This window comes from Echinops telfairi, unplaced genomic scaffold (assembly GCF_000313985.2).
Source record: "Echinops telfairi isolate 266 unplaced genomic scaffold, ASM31398v2 ScPeMD7_7420;HRSCAF=8458, whole genome shotgun sequence".
In the NCBI taxonomy this organism is placed as follows: Eukaryota; Metazoa; Chordata; class Mammalia; order Afrosoricida; family Tenrecidae; genus Echinops; species Echinops telfairi.
The window spans coordinates 51,216,281-51,239,282 of record NW_022111320.1 but is presented as its reverse complement, the minus strand read 5'-3'; the positions used below and the strand labels follow the sequence as shown (position 1 = coordinate 51,239,282).

At 51.5% G+C, this 23,002-nt stretch overlaps 1 protein-coding gene and 1 non-coding gene across 3 annotated transcripts; both read left to right on the top strand.

Annotated features, from left to right (window-relative positions):
* The first annotated feature begins 2,352 nt into the window (after window positions 1-2,352).
* On the top strand, window positions 2,353-2,459 carry LOC115872120. The gene has a single exon (XR_004047661.1). It is a non-coding gene; the product is annotated as a U6 spliceosomal RNA (small nuclear RNA).
* A 4,209-nt stretch (window positions 2,460-6,668) lies between these two features.
* Window positions 6,669-21,580, top strand: MON1A (MON1 homolog A, secretory trafficking associated). 2 transcript variants are annotated; one of them, XM_045297716.1, is made up of 6 exons: window positions 6,669-6,872; window positions 16,906-17,042; window positions 18,618-19,103; window positions 19,649-20,414; window positions 21,027-21,174; window positions 21,289-21,580. In XM_045297716.1, exons 2-6 carry the CDS (start codon window positions 16,916-16,918, stop codon window positions 21,427-21,429), a joined length of 1,668 nt encoding a protein of 555 aa, XP_045153651.1. In that variant the 5' UTR covers window positions 6,669-6,872; window positions 16,906-16,915; the 3' UTR covers window positions 21,430-21,580. The 2 variants fall into 2 exon arrangements, with proteins under 2 accessions (XP_045153651.1, XP_045153652.1); XM_045297717.1 differs by lacking the exon at window positions 21,027-21,174 and having other exon boundaries at window positions 21,289-21,359.
* The last annotated feature ends 1,422 nt before the right edge of the window (window positions 21,581-23,002 follow it).

The window sequence follows — 23,002 nt, the reverse complement described above, 5'->3', positions numbered from 1 at the left end:
CTTGACACAGTGGATGGATGGACGGATTGTGATAAGAGATGTACAAGCCCCCAATAAAATGATTTTTTAAAATGAGGACTCTTTGGGGAAAACTTTATGTTTTGCTGTTGTTGTTATTGCTCTGGTCTAGGAAGTTACAAACATCTGTAGCAAGAGTTCTTTGTTCTGGCTGCATGTTAGAATAACCTAGCAAGCTTTAAACAATCAAACCAATAATGCCTGTGCTTCAACTTCGTCCCATTCAATAAGACTCTGTAGGGGTGGTGTCCAGGCACCAGTGTTGTTTTGGAAAAAGTTCCCCAGGTTATTCGATAAAGATACATCCCAAAAAGTTGCTACAGTTCTACCATTAATTATGGTGATGACTACACCAGTCGTTTTACTATATCAAAACCATTCACTTGTATGATATGGCAATTATGGGTCAATACAACTGCTTTAAAAAAATTTAAGTGGAGGGTGGTGTGGAAAATGGGAATCGATTACAAGGATCTACATATAACCTTCTCCCTGGGGGACGGACAAAAGAAAAGTAGGTGAAGGGAGATGTTGGACAGTGTAAGATATGACAAAATAATTGATAAATTATCAAGGGTTCATGAGGGAGTGGGGTGCAGAGAGGGAGGGGGGAAAATGAGGAGCTGATGCCAGGGGCTTAGGTGGAGAGCAGATGTTTTGAGAATGAGGGCAATGAATGTATGAATGTGCTTTACACAATTGATGTATGTGTGGATTGTGATAAGAGTTGTATGAGCCCCTAATAAAATTATTTTTTAAATTTAAGTATTACAACAAAATCAGAGAGATTTATTAAACAAAAATACCAAAATGTGAAACTATTGCTTCTCGACATATCCCACACTGTGATGATGAAGGCTGTCTGTCACCTTAGCTGAACCGTGATACTCTGGTTTGACCAGAATGAAAAACCAACCCACTGCCCTTGAGTCAATGCCGACTCTTGATGCCCTGAGGACAGAGTAGAACTGCCCTGTGTGTTTCTGAAACTATAACTCTTTACATGAGCAGAGAGCTGTGACAACCTCCCCTGGAGCAGCTAGTGGTTTCAAACTGCTGACCTTGCAGCTAGCAGCCTGACTCGTTATCACTGTGCTACTCGGGCTCCTCTGTGATTTGACAGTCACACAATAATATAATGTGGCAGTTACGCAGTTATGTGCTCTGAACTGATGTAAGGGGATTACGTGGGATGCAACACCTTTAATCTGGCCACAGTTCTGATTGGATGCAAAGGGGGGAGGGGGCTACCTTAGATATTTACAGACAGCCTACCCAGGCTCTCTAGCATTTTGTGTGCTCTGGATCCTGCATACAGCTCTCCTCGTCGGAACTTTTGGTTTCTGGATCTTGAGCGAGCATCCTGCCACATTGCCTGCTAACCTTTGATTTGTTATCCTCTGCAGCCTATGAGCCAGCATTCTACTGTCTTACCAACCAATCTTGGGTTCATCAGCTTTGAGAGGAATGAATATATATATATATATGGTATTGCTTCCCTAGTGTGGCAGTTACATAATCTGGTGTCAATTTAAAAGGATTAGGAATAAAGGGATGGAGTCTGATCTGTCAATCAAGATCTACCCAATGAGGCCTCTGTGTGGGCATGGCCTTCTCCTGAGAATTCTGGGAACCCCTGTATTTCCTCCTTGGAGACACTACTGACAAGGATGATCCTGCGAGACATCCCTGAGGAGAAGCCACATGGACCTATCCTGATGCAGCCCTGGGTACTAGAGAAGCCACGTGGAGACCCCTGCCAGTGCTGAGATGCTTAAAACACCACTGGATTCACAGGACTTCCCACCCACTGGCCTGTGATCTTCCTGCATTGAGCATCATTGCATGTGTTTTGTGAGCAAAAGAGGACTTCACAGGTTGGTATTGGACACATGGGCTAATATCGGACTTATGGACTTGATCTGGACTGGGCTGGGATGTTTTCTCAATATTCTACTGCTCTTGTATATAAAGCTCTTTCCTTTTTTAAATTTTTTTAAGGTCTTTCCTATACATATGAGAGTGTCCATGAATTTGTTTCTCTAGTCTACCTGGACTAACACACCTAGAGAACCAAGAGAAGTGTGTGTGTGTGTGTGTGTGTGTGTGTGTATGTGTGGTTGGTTTGGCTTCTCTAAGACATTTGGTACTAAGAGTGTTTCTAGGGGGGAAATATTGTAAAGATCAATAGATCTAAAATTGGTTCTCAAGTATAGCGAGTCTCAAAGGCCTGGATCACTTTTCCTCCAGTAGTCAAAACGGCACTACTAGTTCATGGCATAAGGTGGCAATAAAATATGTAAAATATCACCATTAATGGATTAAATATGTGTTGTGCTTGCTTCAGCAGCATATATACTAAAATCGGAACAGTACAAAGAAGATTAGTGTGGCCCCTGATCGAAGAGGGCATGCAAATTCGTGAAGTGTTGCATAAAAAAAAAGATTAATTATTTGTGAAGGGTAAAGGCTCTGGGTGAGTACATTTCGGATATTTCTCTACCATTGTATCAGAATGAGAAGTTGCGATCTGGCTTGCGGTCCCACTTTCACTAGCCAAAATGGCAAAACAGAGAGATGAGCTCAGGGCTTCTGAGTCACAGCTCCAGCTCTGTAGAAGAAACCTGTAACTTGTCCTTCATGCTCTGAGGGACAGGCGTGTGTCCTGTAGCAACGGAGCTGGTACTGCGGAAAACCAAGTCCAGAATCTTAGAGTGGCTGAATTATGTGGCCAATTATGCTCAACCTCAAACTGAAAATTAAAGCAAGGGCACTGATCAGGAAAAAAAAAAAAGAAAGCCTGAGACTTGAGATGGGGACAAATGGGCAGATAATGGAGAAGATGGAATCCACCCATGTTCATCACAGCAAGAAGACGCACATGATCTCATCGACGCTCCCAGGTGGGAGAATGGATAAATGAGCATCGATACATACACACCATGGAATACTATGTATCACCAAAGAAGGATGAAACGGAAACATTTCACACAGGCACCAACTTAGAGGAAGTGAGGCCGAGCGACGTTCATCAAACACCAAAAGGACAATTACTGTATGATCTCACTGTAATTTATTTCTCATCAAGCAAACAAAATAGACTTTGATGGCTCCTGGGGTGGGAGGGGAAGGGTGGAAAGAGGAACATAAGGCTAGAGGGGAGAGAGGTGTCCACTGTGGTGAAGGGGAAGGCAAGATGCCACAAGGCAGGCACGGGGGACGAAAGCTTGGGGAGGGAAACCAAACAGACCAGTGTAAAGTCTCATACGTTGTTGAAAATGCTGAATGCAAAATGGTGACCTGATGTATAACCCCCCCACCTAAGTCACAATTTTAAAAGGACATGTGTGTTAGTCTGGGTACTTTAGAGAAACAAATCCACAGAAACTCATGTATAAGAAAGAGTTTTAGATAAAGGTTAAGTGCACATCAAGAAAATTACCCAACCCAGTGCTGCCCAAGCCCACAAGTCCACTATTAACCCATATATCTAACACCAATCCACAAAGTCCTCCTCCATCTCACAAAACACACACCATGATGCAGGAGGAAAGCTGAGTCAGTGAATGTGTAAGCATCTCAGCACTGGCAGGGTCTCCACATGGCTGCTCCAGCACCCAGGGCTGCATCGGGGTAGGTCCATGTGGCTTCTCCTTGGGGATGTCTTGCAGGAAGTCAGCCTTGCCAGTTGAAGCAGGGAACTGGCTAAGACAGCTGCACCTTGATCCAACCATTACAAAATAAGAGACCCGAGAACTAGAAAGACGAGGCTCACCAAGCCATTTATCCCTCCACTCTTCAATTGACCCCACATGTGTTTATCGGCCAGGTTTGCCACAATGAACTAACTATATCAGACATGACACCGTACCTCCCGCCCCCCCAAAAGAATATGAGAACACATATTTCAGAAGATGGTTTTCCATCTTTTAAACTGGTGGTTTCAGCATTTGGCCTGCTAACCTCGAGGTCAGCAGTTCAAACCCTCCAGCTGCTCCTCAGGAGAAAGAGGAGTCTGCCTACTTCTTTAAAGATTTAGAGCCCCACAATCCCTGGGGAGCAGCACTCTTCCCATAGGGTTTCTATAGGTTGGACTTCACCTGATGGCAGCAAGTTTGGTTTGGGGTGAAGCATTCCCCCAAGAATGCTGTGCTCTCTGATTTACACCATGTCAAAATGGCATAAACTTTGACAGACTTGAGGGACTCAAAGTGGGTTCCTCTTACATGTTCTTTTGGGGTTTGGGACTAGAAAGAAGTCTGAAGGGGTGAGATTTGGACTGTAGTATAAAGAGATTCCCTAAAGAAATTCTCATAGGATAGCCTTTGCTAGCTGTGTTCTGCTGGATTTTCTAGAAAAACAAAATCAGTGCCACTCATATGTATGAAAAGAGTAGCTGATACCAAGGGCTCAATAGAAAGTAAATGTTTAGAAAATAATGATGGCAACATATATACAAATATGCTTGATACAGTTGGTGAATGGATTGTTATAAAAGCTGTAAGAGCTCCCAATAAAACGATCTTTTAATAAAAATCAAAAACAAAGATAAGGTGAAAAAAAAGAAAGAAATGTATTGGGGTGGGAAGGTGGGGTAGGGAGGGAAAAAAGAGGCGCTAATAACAAGTGCGCTAGCAGAAAGAAAAGGTTTTGAAAATGATGGCAACCTATGTACAAATGGATTTGATACAATTGATGTATGGGTTGTTATAAGAGCTGTAAGAGCCCACAATAAAATGATCATTCATTTTAAAAAACATTTAAAGAAATAAATGTATTTCAAGGAAGCAGCCCAGCCTAATCCAACCCAGTCCATGCATCAGATGCTATCTGGGGGTCCCTCAGGACTCCCAGCTGCCACTTGACGAAGCAGGAAGACAAAGGGGAAGCTGAGAGGTCACGGCCGGTGGGTGCTTCAAGGTCTGCAGAAACGTGGCGACTACCGACCAATCAAGCCGGAAGGAGAGGGGCAAGTGAGAGAGACCAACTCCCCACCAGGTCTCCTATAAATAGGCCACACCCCTGGGGATATGTCATTAGGCTGTGACCCAATTGATAGGTTGGACTCCATGTCTATCTTCTCGGTATACCAAGTCGACAGAAAAACTTAACCATCACACTACCGTCAAAGAATGACCAGATCCATTGTAGTGATGGGGGAAAATTCCTTGGTGCTACTTTCCTGGCCTCATCAATGCAGTTTCTGAATCTCTAAAACTTAGTTGTAAAAGAAAAACCATTCTATTCATCCTCCTAATCCCAAATGTGGTCTGATGTGATGTATAGAGATTAGGGTAAGATTCATACCCTCAATCTGGTAACAGGGAGTCTCAAGGTTTCCCCTTTGGAATGCCAAAAATGAGTTGCCATCACCTTCTGAGCTGTCCTCTCTGCCCTGAACTTAGCTGACCCAAGAGATTCCCTCAAAACCCACTATTTTCATGGGACCTTGCACCCTGAATCATGCTGGTAGATCCAAGACGCATCCCTGGTTGCCATTTGTTTCATAAAATCATCTTTTTTAGTTTTTATCTCGTGGAAGGGACTGATGGAAAGATACGCTCTTGAGCTAGCTCATCTCCAAATAATGCTTTTGGCATCCATCAAGTCGAAAGCTGGTGAAGGCCAAAACTGGCAGTGCCGAGGGATGTGAAACCCCCACTGTCCCCAGACATCACATCAATGGTCTCCTTCAGTCAGGTTTGGGACTTGAGCGCCAAAGTTCTTTCGTGCGTTTACGTTGATGGTCTTCCTTCCTTAAAATGCTTGAGGCACCCCCAACCTCAAAATGTTGTTTTATGTGAGACAGTGTTCCCGTAAACTTGTTGCAAACTTTCGATGGTTTAGTAAGATATCAACTTGAGTTTTGTTAACATTTGGTATGAGCCCTGCCCTCAAAATCGTTTTTGCTTATGGCACAACAAAGTATCATTTTTCTTGAAGGCTCCCCAGTGAGACTTGGAGAAGTGTTCTACTGAGCGAACACGTCTGCAGTCATCCACTGACGCCGCAGGGCGTGCTTAAACACGTCTTGTTTAGAATAAACTCACACTTGCAGGAACTTTTTAACTTACTCCCCGCCGTCCCCCATGTGCTATCTGAGTGAAAACTACTGCTCTGGAGTATGTTAAAACGTGGATCAGAGTAGCTTTTGCACATGCGCGCTTCCCTTAAGTGTAATGATACTAATGTGGTTGTTCGTTGCTGACGAGTCGCCTCTGACCCATAGCGACCCCCGTATACATCCTCACAACTGTTGCATTGCGTCAACCCATCTCGTTGACCCTTAGAGGGCTGACACTTACACAAACTATGACACTTACGGTCTTTCTCCAAGCACGAGAGGAAACAGAGAAAGAAATTCTTGAAATAAATCTCGAACTGGCTCGTGTGTAGAGGCCGAGAGTCGGCGCGGAGTTTGGGGAGCCCCGGCCGGCTCGTGACAGAAGGCGGGGCCTAGCGAGGCCACACCCCTGCCCGGTCAGGTCCCGCCCCCTGCGCCGCCGGGACCGGGCGCACGGAGTCGTCCTGCTGGCGCCGCGGGCGGCGGACTATATTTCCCACAATGCACCCCGGGAGCGGACCGGGCCGGGAACCTGGAGCCGGGCCTCCGCCGCGAGAGCCGGGAGCGCGCTGTCTTCCTGAGCTGGCTGCGAGCAGAGGGGCGGCTGGAGAACACAGTGTCCGCATTGTGGCCATGTCTGCGTCCGCAGGGAAGCGTGGCCCCGCGATTCTGCGCTCTGAGGCGAGACCGGGCCGGACCCTCGTGCCCCTCCAAGAGCCCAGCAGAGGGCTGTGACCAGCACTTTCTGTGCGTCCTGCACCCCCCCCTCAGCCCCCCACTGGAGAAACAGGTGAGTCGGACAGCCAACCCACGTGGCCTGGGGGCTCTTGAGAGACCCGAATGTTCTCATCCTTGGAGAAAGAGGGCTTCCAGCCTGGGGGCCCTGCTGTCTACGATTTGAGGACTGGGTCTTCTTCCTACATTCCACTAGCACCCCCGTCTGGGAGATACAAAAGGCAAGGCCTGGAACCCACCCTTTCGGAGGGCGAGGTCCTTCCTGGGACTGTGACCCGATACCACCGCTCCTTAGGGCACACAGAGCATCTTCCCAAAAAGCTTCCGAGGGGACAGTGGGGTGAGCTGTGCAGCCCTTAGGAAGACCTGGAGTGGGAGACGCTGCTGTCAGGTGCCCTGGCCGGGGAAGTCTGAAATGCCTCTTTGATCAGCTGGGTCACCCTTTCTGGACTCAAGTTTGCTGGGAGAAAGTGAGCAGCCTTTGTCAGAGAGGGGAGTGGCTGTCAGCAGGGACGAGGATCAGGCCGTGTTCTCTGCCTGAAGGAGTAACCATCGCTGAAGAATCCGCAGGGCAGACAACCTCACCCGGGCTCTGTCTGCGGTGTATCCACCACTATTTGCTGTGCCCCCCTCCCAGGTAGACCACTCCCGGAAGCTTGAAGGTGTAACCTGAACTAGGGAGCAAAGGTTGTAGAACCCAGGAGGGTGGGGCCCTTGCATGCCCCTCCCCCTTCTAGTGTGAGCCGACTTGCTTGGCTTCCAGGCGTCCTAGGAGCACTCCTAGGGGAAGTAGCAAGGTTTGAGGGCTCCCAGAGAAGTTACATGAGAAGAGTCGCCAGGAGGGAATCTGGGGCTGGTCCCAGTGGACCTCACCTTGTCCCACTGCTCCAGGTCCAGCCACCCAGGAGTGTCAGCCACTCAGGCTATGGCATCAATGGAGGATTGGGGTGGTTTTGATGTGGGTCACTTGACTCCCCTACCTGAGTTTCCAGAGTAAATGTCCAGACAAGAGTTTTGTGTGATCTGAGCTGCTGCCTAGTAAGCGACCTTGGAGATGCTAAATGATCCCAGGTGACAGGAGACATTCACTGGCTCCCAGCCAGCAGAACCTGCATCTCTGATGTAAGTGGCCTAGCAGATGGGCTCGACCAAGGGAGGCCCACAGGGAACCAGGTGATAGTAGTCCCTCAGGTTAGTAGTATAGCCCCTTGGATCTCTGAGCCAGAGGTGCAAAGCCATAGGTCAGGGACATGGAACAGATCAAGGAGCTGAATTCGGGAGAGTTTTCCTGAAGCAACCTAGAGCCAGTAGTTTGTCCTTGCAATTCAGGGAGGTAGCTTAGAGGAACTCCTAGCCCTAGGGCCATAGGTAGCTCTTCAGCCAGATAGCACAGGGTGGGTCACTAGGCCACACACACCTCTGGCTTGAGATCAGAAGCATGTTTCCCATAGCCAGTTCACCCAGGGCCTGGCATAGGCTGAATAAACTCTCAAAGCATTGATTCATATGGCAAAGACCACTGGATCAGTCTGTAAGGACAACCACTCTTAGCATGAATGCTTAATGAGAATAATAGTGATACAGTACTGGTAGCAACTAAGTATATATACCTACTGTGGACTAACCAACCCACTGCTATCGGGTTCTACCAATCTTCCACAACCCAAGAAATTGGCCCTATTATTATTATCCTCATTTTACAGATGAGAAAACCGGGCCAGGCCGACCCAGATGCCTGTGATTCCAGGGTAGTACTCCTGAATATGGGAGTTCTACTAGGCACAAGTGTCCCCACAAGCAGGGGATCTCTTTCCAGAGACCACCTTCTAAATGTGGAGACCATGCGGCTCAGCCTCAGATCTTAGCTCTTCCTTCCAAATATGTTTATGTGGCCAACATGGATTAAACTATTGTGTGAGGAGCTGGTCATTGTGAAAGCGCGCCTGGTCACAGGGTGACCTTTGATGGAGAGAAAGTAGAATGGGAGGGTAAGGAGCATGGTATTGCAGAAAGTTGTCTCTGATAAGGTAACGCTGGTGCGGAGACCTGAGGCACCTGAGGTGATAGTCAAGCAGCTATCTCACCAGGCAGTGGAAGAGGTAAGGTGGGAGGCAGGGAGCAAAGCCGGGAGGCATGATCCAGGCAGAAAGATCAGGATGGGCCAAGTTCTGACCTGAAAGAGTGCTCAGGATCCTAAAGGAAAGCTGTGAGGCCAATGGGACTGGGCTGGAGCAGAGTGGGTAGAGGAGACAGATAAGTGATAGGATCCGATGTCTGTTTCAAGAGGATCCATTTGAGTGCTGTGAGGACACACTGCAGGGACAAGGCCAGAGGTGGGAAGACTGCTGAAGACATTGTTGCAGCAGTCGGGGAGAGAGAGTGGTAGCTTGAACCAGTGGACTTGTGGTGAAGGGGGTGAGAAGGGGTCAGATTGCGAATATAGGCCTTTCTCACTATCAGGAGTCTGTTCCATGAAAGTTAGACAGCCTCCTGGACACCATTCCAGAGTGTCTTAATTTCACGTCATTTAAAATGGGAAAATTGTGATGCTTGACATAGCAACCCCAAATCACCAACAGTTTTCCTAAAGTGAAAGCTAGATTCTGTGGGAAATAGGTGATTTTCATGGCACGACCACAGAATCGGTGTGTAAGGGGAGCTACTTCTAATCCATATGCTCAGTAAGAATAAATGTGTTGTGATAGCAGCACAGGACATATGTAATCCATAAGTGTGTGTGTGTGTGTGTGTGTGTGTGTGAAATGAACTTTAATTTCCAGAAATGAAATGCTGAAACCATTCCCTCCCCATGACAACAGTGTCTGTTGCTTTGAGGCAGGTGTCATGCCTCTTAGTGCCTGGGGCAGTCATGATGAGATCGGTCAGTCCCTTGTACTGGCTATCAGTGATCTTCTATCAATCGTGTGAGGGTAGGTGAAAAAGTGTCCCTCCTAGGGCTCTAGTCCATACATGCATGGTTTACATTTGATCTTAGCCAAAAGGCTGAGAAGCAATATACATTGCATGGTTTATGCCCAACAAAATGTGCTTCCACAAGTCTCTGTAGCCCGGGGTGGGGGGGGTGGGGGGGTGGCTTCAGTCTCATGAGGATGTTTTGTTTTGTTTAAAGTCCAATCCAAACTGTGGCTTCTGAGGGAATCTGCTGGGCGGAGAGGTCAGCTCCAAAGGTGATGGCAACTGCATTTTTGAATCCCAAAGGGACCATCTTCATAGGTTTTCTTGAAGGACCCAAGGCGAGCATGTGGTGGGCTTATTGTGAAGTTTTCAGAAAACTGAAAGCCGCCCTGGTGAGAAGGAGGCCAGGAGAGTTGCATGGAGAATTCCTGACCCTCACAAGTGCGCCTGCTCACTGTAGGAGGGTGGCCAGGGCTGTCCGGACATTGCGTGGGAAACCCACCCCCCCATCCACTCTAGAGCCCTGATCTTGCCCCTCAGTGGTTGTTGTTCCCCAGACTCAAGGAACATTTAAAAGGAACACAGTTTGAGTGCCTCGATGAGGTGGCATAAAGCGAAGGGCTCCGAATTCTTCAGGGCAGACGTAGAGACAGAAACACCACCTTCGGTTGTCTCTAACCCAGATGGAAGCTAGGTCCAGAAACAAAGGCTTCCTGGGACATTTTTTGTTCAATAAGGGTTTCAATGAATTTATCACAGTACTCTGTGACTCACACGAATGTTTGAAATACAAGTTTAATATATAAATATATATGGAAAAGTCCTCTTAAATAAACAAAATGTTAAGTACTCTGTAAACTGTAAAGCTCTGTTTTTTAAAGAGATCTGCATTGTATAGTTATATCTATAATTTGAGCCTCGAATGAGCATTAGTTTGTTAAAAGGCTGATGGTGTTTTGAATATGTAAACCTACATACATGTATATGTAAACATAGGTTGAATCTATTAAATACCAGTTTGGCGTATTAGTTAGTTATTGGCATTTAACAAGTCACCCCAAAATGTAGTGGTTTAAAACAACAAATATTTATGGTTTCCTATCATTTGTGTGGGTCAAGAATTTGGAAGCAGCTTGGCTGGACGGTTTAAGTTGAGAGTCTCCCATCTAAAAGCATGACTGGGACTTAGGAATGTCAGCATGGCTTGCTTACAAAATGCTCACTCCCGTCTTCGGCACTGCCTGTTGGCAGGAGTCCCCAGTCTCTCTCCACAGGCTGCTTGAGTATCCTCACCGCATGGTTGGTAACCTCCCTGAGAGAGTGAGCTAAGAGAGCAAGGTGGAAGCCACTGTGTCTTTTATGACCTAGGGTCAGAAGTCACACAGTGTCATGCTCACACCCCGCTATTGCTTACCCAGATTGGTCCTGCTCCGTGTGGGAGGGGAATCACAGAGGCAGGAAGACCTGGAGATGGGCACTACCCAGCGCCATTGTATAGGGAGGTGTCATTTAGAGAGATGTTGTCTTGCGTAGGCGTGCATTCTGACGTCTAGCTGATAGGGTCTGGTGATGGTTGGGTACTAGAGGTGGGTGGGGGGGAAGAGAGGGGAGGGGATGATTCCAAGGTTTTGGGGTGAACAACCAGAAGGATGAGTCATCTTTCACTGAGATAGTAAAAACTGCAGGAGGAAGTGTTTTTGTTTTGGGATGATAAGTTCGGTTTTGGACATCTGACTTTGAGATGATGATCAGACAGGCGAGGGCAAACGTCCTGTAGACAATTGGAGGCTTGTGCCTTGAGAAGTCAGAAGAGAGATTGGGGCCAGAAATAAAAAGTCAAGTCATCTAAATGGATGGAATTTGAAACCTGTGAGAGGGAATGAGATCACCACAGGATGAAAGAAGACAGAAAAGGGCTCCAAGGACCAAATTCTGGTTTTCTCTCTAGAAAAGGAACTATAAAGGGGGCTCAGAGAGAGCGATCCGTGGGGCCGAAGAAGACCAAGAAAGGAGAGTGGTTTGTGAGAAGCTGAGAGGAGCAAGTATTTCAAGAGACAGGAAACAATCAACCAGATTAGGTGGGTCAGTCCCTGGAGAAGGACATCATACTTGGCAAAGTAGAGGGTCGGCAAATGGAGGAAGACCCTCTGGAGGCGGAGCGGCACAGTGGCTGTAACACCAGGCTCCACAAGGATGGCATAGGACCCGGTGATTTGCAGAGAGTCTCCATGAATCAGCCTCACCTAATTACCCGCACAATAAACAGGTGTTACTTCGAGGGAGGAGGGGCGGTCGTTGGCACCCTTGGTGGGAACAGTGTGGGAGCGATGGTGGTGGGCTTGAGCTGGGATGGGAGCAGCTGGAGGCTGTATGTGACAGAGGCACTTCCTGTTTGCCAGCTATCCCTGAGCTCCCCACACTTTCCAGCCCCACCTGGCTATCTGGCTAATTCTGGCTTAACCAGGCTGCAGTAGGTAAGAGCTGGAAACCAGAAGTTGGAAACCAGCCACTCTTACTGACCATTTTGATCGAAAGTTCTACAGCAGAATCTTGATAAAAAATGGGGATGGAAATGCAGAGCAGAATTTCAAATTCTCACAGACTCCAGGCTTTCTGGAGCGATGGAGGCTGTAGAAACCAGGAAACGGCTCCGCTGAGATCATCTTTAAACCTTGAGCCCAAAACATTCCCCGAAGTTCTTCAAACCAAACAATGGTTTTGCTTAACTAAAACAAACAAAAAGTTTACCTTGAGCCTTATACTCTTTTATAAACTATGTGGGAAGAAGTTGACAACAGCAACTCAAAAGATCAGATCGGGACATTAAGGGGCAGCGAGTCTGTGTTAATGACAGAAGGATGACTTGGCAAAGGAAGGTAAGGGTGACTGCACCATCTGGATGTCATCAGGGTCTCTGGATTGCACATGCCGGAACTGGGCGGATACAACAAAATAGATTTAAACCCCCAGGTCACTAGGCCCCTCTAGCTCTGCCTTCCCTTGCCAGGTGACAGGAAAGGCACGTGTTCCATGTGGCAGAGCTCCAAGATGCTCCTGGTCTGGAGTCCGTACTTAATGCATGGGAGGGAGCTGCTGGCTCCAGATTGCTGCCAGACACAGGGCAGACTTTGCCTCTGTGAAACAGTACGCCGGAAGTGTGAGACATCCACCATTTTCGGCACATTTGGCCTCATCTAACCTGACTAATACACCTATTAAGTATTGTTTAGTTCTTTCTTTTAACACGGGAGGCTGGAACATGAGGTGGTAGGTGGAGGGTAACGTAGAGTGAGGGGGAGGCTTGTTTTGTCGTAACCTCCTAAGCAAAATCATGCCGAAATACAGAAACGTCCACCAACCCTAAGTGCAACTGATTGAATGGTCACCACGTGGACACGCCCCAGGGAGGGTGTTTGGGATATGGAAGAGATGTCCACATCTTGGTGCCAGCATGGAGAGAAGGGGAGGATGCTGATCGCGCAGAGGGAGAGACAGCTGCTGAAGCCTTGGACTGGGTAGCTGAGGGGCATGGAACCGGGGCACTTATGGAGAAGAGTGGGCCCGTGGGGGGTGGGGGGAGCAGGTGGGATGAGGTGGGGGGGCATCTGTGGAAGCTGCATCGTCTTCCTCAGTGAAATGAAAGGTGAGGTTGCCTCTCTGTGAACACGGAGTCTGACAAGTTTTGAGGAGAGAAGGCAGGAAGTGGCTGGCTGGAGGAGGGGTGTGTAGCCAGGTTGACTAGAGAAACAAATCCAGGGAGGCTCATGTATGTGTAAGAAAGAGCTTTATATCAAAGAGTAATCGTATGTTAAGAAAACATCCCAGCCCAGTCCAGATCAAGTCCATAAATCTGATGTTAGCCCATATGTCCGATACCAGTCCATAAATCCCTCTTCAGACTCACACAGCACCTGCAATGATGCAAAATGTAGGACGATCACAGGCCAGTGGGTGGAAAATCTTGTGGATCCAGTGGCAGTGGAAGCATCTCCATGCTGGCGTGCCGCCACATGGCTCCTCCAGCTCCAGGGCTCTGGCTGCCATCAGTGTGTCTCCATGTGGCTTGTCAACAGGAATGTGAATGCCAAGAGAAAGCATGTGTCCCACGCCCAGGGAGGAAGACAGGAGTCCCCAGAATCCTCAGCAGAAGGCCACGCCCACACAGAGGCCTCATTGGCTATGGCCTGATTGACAGGCTAGACTCCACCCCTTCGCTCCAAGTTGACAGGAGATGATATCACTGCCACAAGGGGGAAGGGCATTCATATCAGAATGTGGGGGCATTTCCCTTTACAATTGTGGTTCTGGATCCTTTCCCCAGGGGGAAATAGAAAGGCACATGCCAATCCAGGTCTACGACCAGGGACCCAGGTCCAGAAGCCCTGCCCGTAATGCTGGGACTATCCATAGCAGCATATCCTCTACCTGGTCAGGGCAGACTCTTGTCTCTGAGGTCACTCTCTCCTTGGTGTCCAGGACAGCTCTGTGAAGTCCTGTCCTACTTGGCACCCTCATGTGCTCTGGGGTTTCTGGCTCAAGACCTAGGCATGCCCTACTACCCTTACCACCTACTGCCCGAATCGTGTGGAATGGCAGGGGCCACTCTGGTCTGTCTGCGATGGCCTCTCGGGCCTGAGCGTCAAAGGAGCCCTTCCTAGAGTATCTTGGAGGACATGTTGCTTCTCAGCTCATCTGGCCCGTTTGTCAGGTAAGGTGTCTTAGACTTTGATTTTTCTGGGCTCTGACCCTTTCCAGGAAGCCTAACTCTTCATTATGGACCGCCCCCCCCCAAAAAAAAAAAATTCTCCCAAAGTTGATACATTCTAAATCCACTGCCATCAAGTTGATTCCAACTCTCAGTGCTCTATCTAGGGTCCCCTCCCACAGAGGGGCTGGTAGGTTTGAACTGCCAACCTTGCCATAAGCCAGCGGTTATCAACCTGTGGGTCACAGCCCCTTTTAGGATTGAACGACCCTTTCACGGGAGTCGCCAATTCATAACAGTAGCAAAATGACAGTTAAGAGGTAGCAACGAAAATAATGTTATGGTTGGGGGTCCCCACAACATGAGGAACTGTATGAAAGGATCGCGGCATGAGGAAGGTTGAGGACCACTGTCCTAAGCAGTCCGAAGCTTACTCAGCAGGACCACCTAGGCTCCCGAAAGATGGGTGGTCCTGCTTTGTGTGGATGGGGCAGTACCACTGCCCAGCAGTCCCCTAACTTCTGCAACCTAGCTTCCTTCCTGTCTCTCTGCTGGCACTGGAGCTTCTACAAAAGATTCATCCAAAGAAAGAATTCGGTGGTTTAAAACAAAAATGCCCCCCATCCCCCAAAAAGGAGCTTGGCAGTCCGTTCTTTGGGCACCTACAGAGGAGCTGTGGGCGGTCCAGAGCAGGGTCTTGGGCACAGATAAGCTAGGGCAGCTGACGGTGCCAGGGGCCAGGTAGCCTCATGCTTCAGTCATGAGGGGGCTCTGTGTGAGCTCTTTTCTTCCTGTTTCTTAAAGCAAGGTCAGGGTGGAGCCACTTGAGCAAGGTCACAGAACCAATAAAGGACAAGGCCAGGTATTCTCCCAGGGCCCTGTGCTCTGGGAGGGCAGGGGTGGAGTCTGCTCTAGGTACACGCTCCCAACAGTCCCTGTAGCATCCTTCTCAGGAGACAGGAGACACCAGCTGCCCTTTTAAAGGGGAGCCTCCGATGGAACCCCTTCCCTAAGACCCCACAGCCTGCCACTCATGGGCCCTGCCCGAGGCTGGCCTCATCTGGGCCCTTCAGCTTAGTTCCCCCTATTGCTCACTTGTGGCTGCCCCCACCTGACCCTGAGGCTGAGGAAGGACCCTGGGACCAGTGAGTCTGGTGTGGCCATCCAGTGGTCACTGAGAACTGTCCTGTCTGGAGTTGTTTTTCATCTGAAAGACCCAAGGTCAAAGGGTACAAAAGAGTATCCGGAGAAAAGCGAGGCTTCCACCTGAAGTCAATCAAGCCTGTTAACTGTGAATCGTTCCCTTCTCTGCAGATTCCTAATTGTCCCCCCAAAGCATGAGCACTCTCGATACCCGGGTGTGGAGGGGGAAATGGTCATGCTGTAATGCGCAGTAAAAGATCCAAGGATGCAGAATTGTTCTCAGTGCCCAGGCCCAGTGCTTCCTTCCTGTGGGGACCCTGGGCGTTACATGTGTGCTCTCTTAGGCTGTTCCCTCTGATAAACCTCGGCAGAGAGGAGCGGGCCGCACTAGACAACTTGATCCAGCTATAATTCTTAGCTTGCCTCCTAGGCACTCCGGAAGCATCAGCAAGTTATGAGTTATACCCACGTTAAAAAGACCGGAAGGAAACATACCGAAGTTGAGCTGGAGACTGAGTGGTGGGAATCTGGTAACTTACTCGTTACACGTCTGCATTTTCTCAGTTTTCTACAATGGATTTATCTTCCTTTCATAGTCAGAAAAAGAACAATATACCTAATTTTCTAGAGGAAAATACTCGGAACCTGCTCACCAGAAGTTTGAGTAAGCTGGAGCCTGGCCAAGGACACTTTGCTGTGTGTGTGTGTGTGTGTGTGTGTGTGTGTGTGTGTGTGTGCCCGTGCGCACGCACAGGCGTGTGTTTCCATACTGAACATATTCCCAAGGGGGCTTTGTCACAGAGAACAAGGCCCATGCCATTACTCCCATCACTGGAGTGCTCACAGTCTCCTTTTGCATCCACCTTCTTCTCTTTGGCTGGGGCAGCAGTGGAGGCTGGGGCCTCCCCCTGTGCAGAATGGCTATCGGGGATCCGACCAGCCCCCAGATTGCAAATAAGGCTCCTGATGTTGGTGTTGGCTGCAAACAAGCCAAGCCGGAAAGGCTAACCCTCTACCACAACTACTTTAATGAGGACGTTGATCTTTTTCTCCAAGGCTGTCACCCCAGCAGGTGTGGGCCAAGTAGAGAGCCCTCATCTCAAAGGTGGAGGCCATGGAGCGGGTGAGCGCTGGGTTGGTGGCTGCCAGGCTGAGAGCGAGCGCTTCATCCCCATGCGACCTTAGCTTCCTGGCAGGAAAGGAGGACCTTTCCACAGCAGCTGTGGAAAGGGATAGACTTCACTGTATTCAGTAGGCCAGTGACTCTGGCAACGGCACCCCCTTCTTCCTTCACCCCCATAATGCCTCCCTTTGCCCCATATAGGAGCAGGAGGATGGCTGCTGAGGTGCAGAGGAAGAGAAGCAGTGAATGCCCGGATGGTACTTTGGCGCCTTCTGATGGGCACACTGTGGAGAGAGCCGAGAGCCCCACGCCAGGACTGGCCCAGGGGATGGAGCCAGGTAGGTAGGGGTGCAGCGCTGGAAGCTGACAGCTGAGCAGCCACAGGCCAACTAGAATTCCCTGTCACTCTTTCTCTCCCACGCCACTCCTTCACACATGTGTGCACTTAAGCGTTGGATGTTTGCCTGGTGCTTGGGGCTACTGCGTGGAGCAGTCTGTGTCTCACCTTCCTCTCCACCTCCTGCTGGGCCGCTCACCCTGTGAAACCCAGGCGGAGCTTCTGTCCCCTGCCTCTACAGCAACGCTTCTCAACCTGTGGGTTCCAACCCCTTTGGGGGTCGAACGACCCTTTCACAGGGGTCGCCTGATTCATTGCAGTCGCAAAATTATAGTTATGAAGTAGCAACAGAAATAATTTTATGGTTGGGGGTCACCATGACATTTGGAACTGTATTAAAGGATGGAGACATTAGGAAGGTTGAGAACCACTGGGCTCTAGTGTAATGTACCTCCCTGGCTTTCCCTGGCCCGCTCTTGGCTGAAATATCACCTCTCTCCTCCACAGGACTGTGAACCTACTGAACTAAGGACACTTGAGTCCCCAATGCCAAATTTGTAATACTGCCTGCCATCAACTCAGTCCCAACCCGTAGCAACCCCACGCAGGGTTTCTGAGGCTGTAACTCCCTCTGGGAGCCGACTGCCTCGTCTTTCTCCCACAAAGCAGTCAGTGAGTTTGAACTGCTGGTCTCGTGCCCACAGGGCCACTGTTTATAATAGAGACTCAGAATAGATCTGTTTCACTGTTCTGTAACACGCCTGCACAAAAAATATCAGAAAAGGACAACAACCATGGTCCCTGCCCTGGGGGAGCTATGACCATGGAGTTGGTTAAGAAGCTTGGCCTGAATTGGGGTGGGGAGGCCTTACGCCTGAGGGTACTTCAGTGAACACAGCACTGGGCACACAGCAGTGCACAGCCAGGTTCCTGCCCTCACGGGAGCCCCACTCTGGCTGGGAAGAGGAACTGCCGAGTGCTCAAGAGAAAGCACAGAGGGAAGAGGGACAGATGGGGAAGTAACATCTGAGCTGAGAGCTGGAGGTGCATGCTTGCAGGTGAGAGTGCCTCTAAGGCAGTGGTCCTCAACCTTCCTGATGTCGCAACCCTTCAATACAGTGCCTTATGTTACGGTGACCCCCAACCATAAAATTATTTTTGTTGCTACTTCATCACTAATTTTGCTATGGTGATGAATCAGGCGACCCCTGCGAAAGGGTCATTTGACCAGAAAGCTCAGAGGTCCCGAGGCTGGGGCATGTGGAGGGAGCTCCAGGAGCACATGGTTGAAGGCCTCTGTGACTAGGAGAGGCTTCCGATGGACTGCAAGCTGGGAGGGAGGGAGGGAAGCAACCAGATCCCAGCTGCCACCATGGTGGTGGGAGGGTGGGTCTTACTTGCAGTGTGATGGGAGGAGATCGGCAGGCTTACACCGAAGGATCCATGGCAGCCTATGGCGGGAAGACACAGAAGCTTGGTCCCAGCAGGGCCAAATTAGAGTGGCTATTGAAAGCACCTTGCTGGTGAGGATGTCTGCCGGCCGCTTCCCCTCTAAACACCCATGCTTTGGCTGCAGGTGCGGGGCAAGAGGGTGCCATGTTCGTCCACGCCCGGTCCTATGAGGACTTGACTGAGTCTGAGGCCAGCGAGATGTCCGGGGAAAGCCCCCAGGAAGGTGCTGGAAGTGCCCCACCACTGCCTGCAGACATGCGCCAGATCAGCCAGGACTTCAGTGAGCTGAGCACCCAGCTAACGGGTGTGGCCCGTGACCTGCAGGAGGAGATGCTGCCGGGCAGCTCTGAGGACTGGTCAGAGCCCCCGGGGGCAACCGGGCGACCAGCCACAGAGCCCTCAAGGGAGGGCACGACGGAGGGGGATGAGGAGGATGCCACTGAAGCCTGGCGCCTGCACCAGAAGCATGTCTTCGTGCTCAGTGAGGCCGGGAAACCCGTGTACTCCCGCTACGGGTCGGAGGAGGCGCTCTCCAGCACCATGGGCGTCATGGTGGCCCTGGTGTCCTTCCTGGAGGCGGACAAGAACGCCATACGCTCCATCCATGCAGGTGAGCCACCCCGGGAGGGGACCAGTGATGCACTAGAGGGCTGGGATGTACTCTCTGGCCAAGTTAAAATCCCTTTGCCTCTCTGAGCCTCTGTACAGGAGCTAGGAACACTGCCTGCCTCAAAGAGCTCTTGTGAGGGTCAAAGGTGCCATGGGCTTTGCCCTTGAAATGGGTGAGAATAGCCTAGGGGTGGATAACACCCTCCCCCCCCAAAAAAAAAAAACAGGTCCTGATCCCTGCCCAACCCTTTCCAGTTAGTTGTCTTAGCTTGGGAATGTGATCTTTCGGAAGTGCCCGCCTGCCTCCACGTTTCAGATTCGGCCAGTCTATATGGGGCAGATGGCAGGCACCAGCCTTCAGGGAAATGGGGCAGTGGAGGGGGCCTCTGTTCTTATCCTCCTCTTCCTTAAGCACCTACTGTAGGCTGAGCTCTGAGGCTGGAGGAGGAGGAGGCTGCTGGCCTGAAAGGCAGGCAGGCAGGTTCCCAGCAGCAGGACCAATCGGGTCTAAGGCTGACCCCCATCCCCCCACCCTCCCACCCTCAGACGGCTACAAGGTGGTGTTCGTACGCCGGAGCCCCCTGGTGCTGGTGGCGGTGGCGCGCACGCGGCAGTCCGCGCAGGAGTTGGCGCAGGAGCTGCTCTACATCTACTACCAGATCCTGAGCCTTCTAACGGGCGCGCAGCTGAGCCACATCTTCCAGCAGAAGCAGAACTACGACCTGCGCCGCCTGCTCTCGGGCTCGGAGCGGATCACCGACAACCTGTTACAGCTCATGGCCCGCGACCCCAGCTTCCTGATGGGCGCGGCGCGCTGCCTGCCCCTGGCCGCCGCCGTGCGCGACGTGGTGAGCGCCAGCCTGCAGCAGGCGCGGGCGCGCAGCCTCGTCTTCTCCATCCTGCTGGCGCGCAACCAGCTGGTGGCGCTCGTGCGCCGGAAGGACCAGTTCCTGCACCCCATCGATCTGCACCTGCTCTTCAACCTCATCAGTTCGTCCTCGTCCTTCCGCGAGGGCGAGGCCTGGACGCCCGTGTGCCTGCCCAAATTCAACGCCGCCGGCTTCTTCCACGTCCACATCTCGTACTTGGAGCCCGATACTGACCTCTGCCTGCTGCTGGTTTCCACCGATCGGGAGGACTTCTTTGCCGTCTCGGACTGCCGGCGCCGCTTCCAGGAGCGTCTGCGCAAGCGTGGAGCCCACCTGGCCCTGCGCGAGGCCTTGCGAACGCCTTACTACAGCGTGGCCCAAGTGGGCATCCCAGACCTGCGCCACTTCCTCTACAAATCTAAGAGCTCAGGACTGTTCACCAGGTGAGGGAGGGCTTTGGGGGCACTGGTTGAGGGAGGCACAGGAACATGGGGAGGGGAGGGGTGAGGGGGGGGGACTGGTCATGTCCGAGCCCTGAGGTGAGTGGAGGGGCAGCTTGAAGCTGACAGCCCCACTGGAAATGGATCTGAACGCCGGATCTATTTTGCTCTGGCCCCAGGGATCCAGACTCCCCTCACCATCCTCCCGGGGCCATGAACCTCCACTTCCTTACCCAGAAGGCCCGGAAAGGCCCAGTTTTCCCAGGAAGGAAGCTAAAACACGGGTCTCCTTCCTGCCTTTCTTGTCCTGGAGCTGTGCTGCCTTAAGCCTGGTGGTGCCTCAGCCTAGGCCGCAGAGCCTCTCCCCTGCAACCCTTCCCTTGACAGAGGGGTGGGGCCAGGTGTGGCAGTTTCTCCTCCCATAATCCCCTTTTGGCCCAGAGTGCCCATGTCATTACCTCCATTTCAGAGCTGTCCCGCTCAGTCTTTGACACCCAAGTGTCAAGACTGACTTCTTCAAGCCAGGGTGAGCAAAGACGCTGGAAATCGGTGTTTCTAGAGTTCTCAGGAAGGCAATAGACGTCATCCCCTTGCAAACCGCCTTCCTGTCTGCAGCCCTGAAATTGAGGCTCCATACACGAGTGAGGAAGAGCAGGAGCGGCTGTTGGGCCTCTACCAGTACTTGCACAGCCGTGCCCACAATGCCTCGCGCCCCCTCAAGACCATCTACTACACGGGGCCTAATGAGAACCTCCTGGCCTGGGTAAGGCAGCCCTCCACAAAGCGGGGACCCATTGGGCTTCTGGGCAGGGGCTCTGAGGGATCCCCAGCCTGGGTGACCAACTACCTGGTGCGCCTCGCCCCTCTTCCCCTCCAGGTGACAGGTGCCTTTGAGCTCTACATGTGCTACAGCCCCCTGGGGACCAAGGCCTCTGCCGTGAACGCCATCCATAAGCTGATGCGCTGGATCCGCAAAGAGGAAGACCGCCTCTTCATCCTCACGCCCCTCACCTACTGATGGGAATGTGTGCAGGCTCCGCCTTCCCTGGTTTGCTTGGGGCCGGGGGTGGGGGAGCCTTGGAAGCCTCCAGGTGTGGCTAGCCTTCCCCAGCCAGCAGTCAGGGACTGCTATGGGCTGGTATGTGCATTAAAATGCTTTGGGGAAGACATTTGTCGGGACCTGTCGCTGTGCACACTTCACCAAGTCGTCTCACTCCCACCCACGGGCACCGGCTCCTCCTCTGCAGTCCTCCGCGTGCACTGGGGCACGTGCACACCTGCTCTGCACCCCCCTCCACTGCTCAGAGGCAGGCACTAAAGCCCTGCCACACGGAAAGGGTTCTCAGGTGCCCCACTGGCCTGTACACTGGCACAGCCCTACACCCGTACTCAGTGGGAGCTTCTTGTGCCTCTCCTCTCACTCCTGGGTGGGACCCCAGCTTCATACCCCCAAGGACTCAACCATTCAGGGAGTCCTGGCCAGGCAGCTACTTGACGGACTGCTGTAGATCCGCAAGCGCAGTCTGGCCTGGGGAGGGGTCTGAGCCCTAGCATGGGTGCACGTCTATGTTAGAATGGCCTGGTATTCAGCCGGCCTCCAGAATCCAGCCTCCCCTGTCAACCGTAGGCCTTTGGGGAAACTGCCTTTGCTAAGCCTTCCTGGGAAGTGAAGGGCTGTCCTCCTTAGCTGGCCTACGTCCACTCAGCGCATTCCTCGGAATGGTCCTAAAAGTGAGCTAGGGCCTGACAGAAGGCCCGGCTGACCTCGGGGCAGGCGTGGGCCCTGCCCTAAAATAGGCTGTGTCCTCTAGGTACACTCGGGGTGCTCCTCAGGGACCCTGCTTCCTGACATCATCAGCTCTGTCGGGAGTACTGTGGACATCCGGAAGACTGGCCCTGTTGACTCACCATGCTCTTCTTTGGGCAGAGCCCAGGGTCAGGGTGGGAGATCTGCATCTTGCTGCGGGGGAGCTCTTCCGGTCTGCTGCAACTTATCCACGTCATTGGGTGGGGGGAGTGAAAGGCCTAGGAAGTGTTTCTGGGAGAACACCAGCCCCTGAGTTTTGTGATCTTCATGCTGTCTGAAGGATCACCCTCGTGTCTCTCTCTGAGGCGTCAAGGTGTTCTGTCCCTTAGCCACCCCAGGTTGGATACTACGTGGCATGGAAGTGGAATCCCTCCCCTGAGCCCCGCAAGGACAGGCACAGCGCCAGGCCACCCTGAGGTTCTAGGGAGTGGCCACAGCCTTAGGAGCTGCTGCTTACCCTGCACACTGGCCCTGGGTCTCTTCTGTCATCATCTGGCCTCTCTGCCTTTCCTTGCCCCTGGCCTGGGCACCAAACCACTCCCTTTAGGGCCAGGATGATGCCAGCCCAGCTGTCCCTGACAGTCACTGGTGTCCTGGGGAGTGGCCAGTCACTAAGTGCCCCTGCTAGCCTCCCTGACCCCTGCCCTCAGCGGTCGTCGCTCAGCACCTATTCTAGACTCGGGCAGCAGAGGGACCCACAGGTGAAGGCAACGGGGCACTTCGGAGGGTGGGGTTACTGTTTGGGGGTCAGGGAAGGCATGCTGGGCAAACAGGAAAGGCCCAG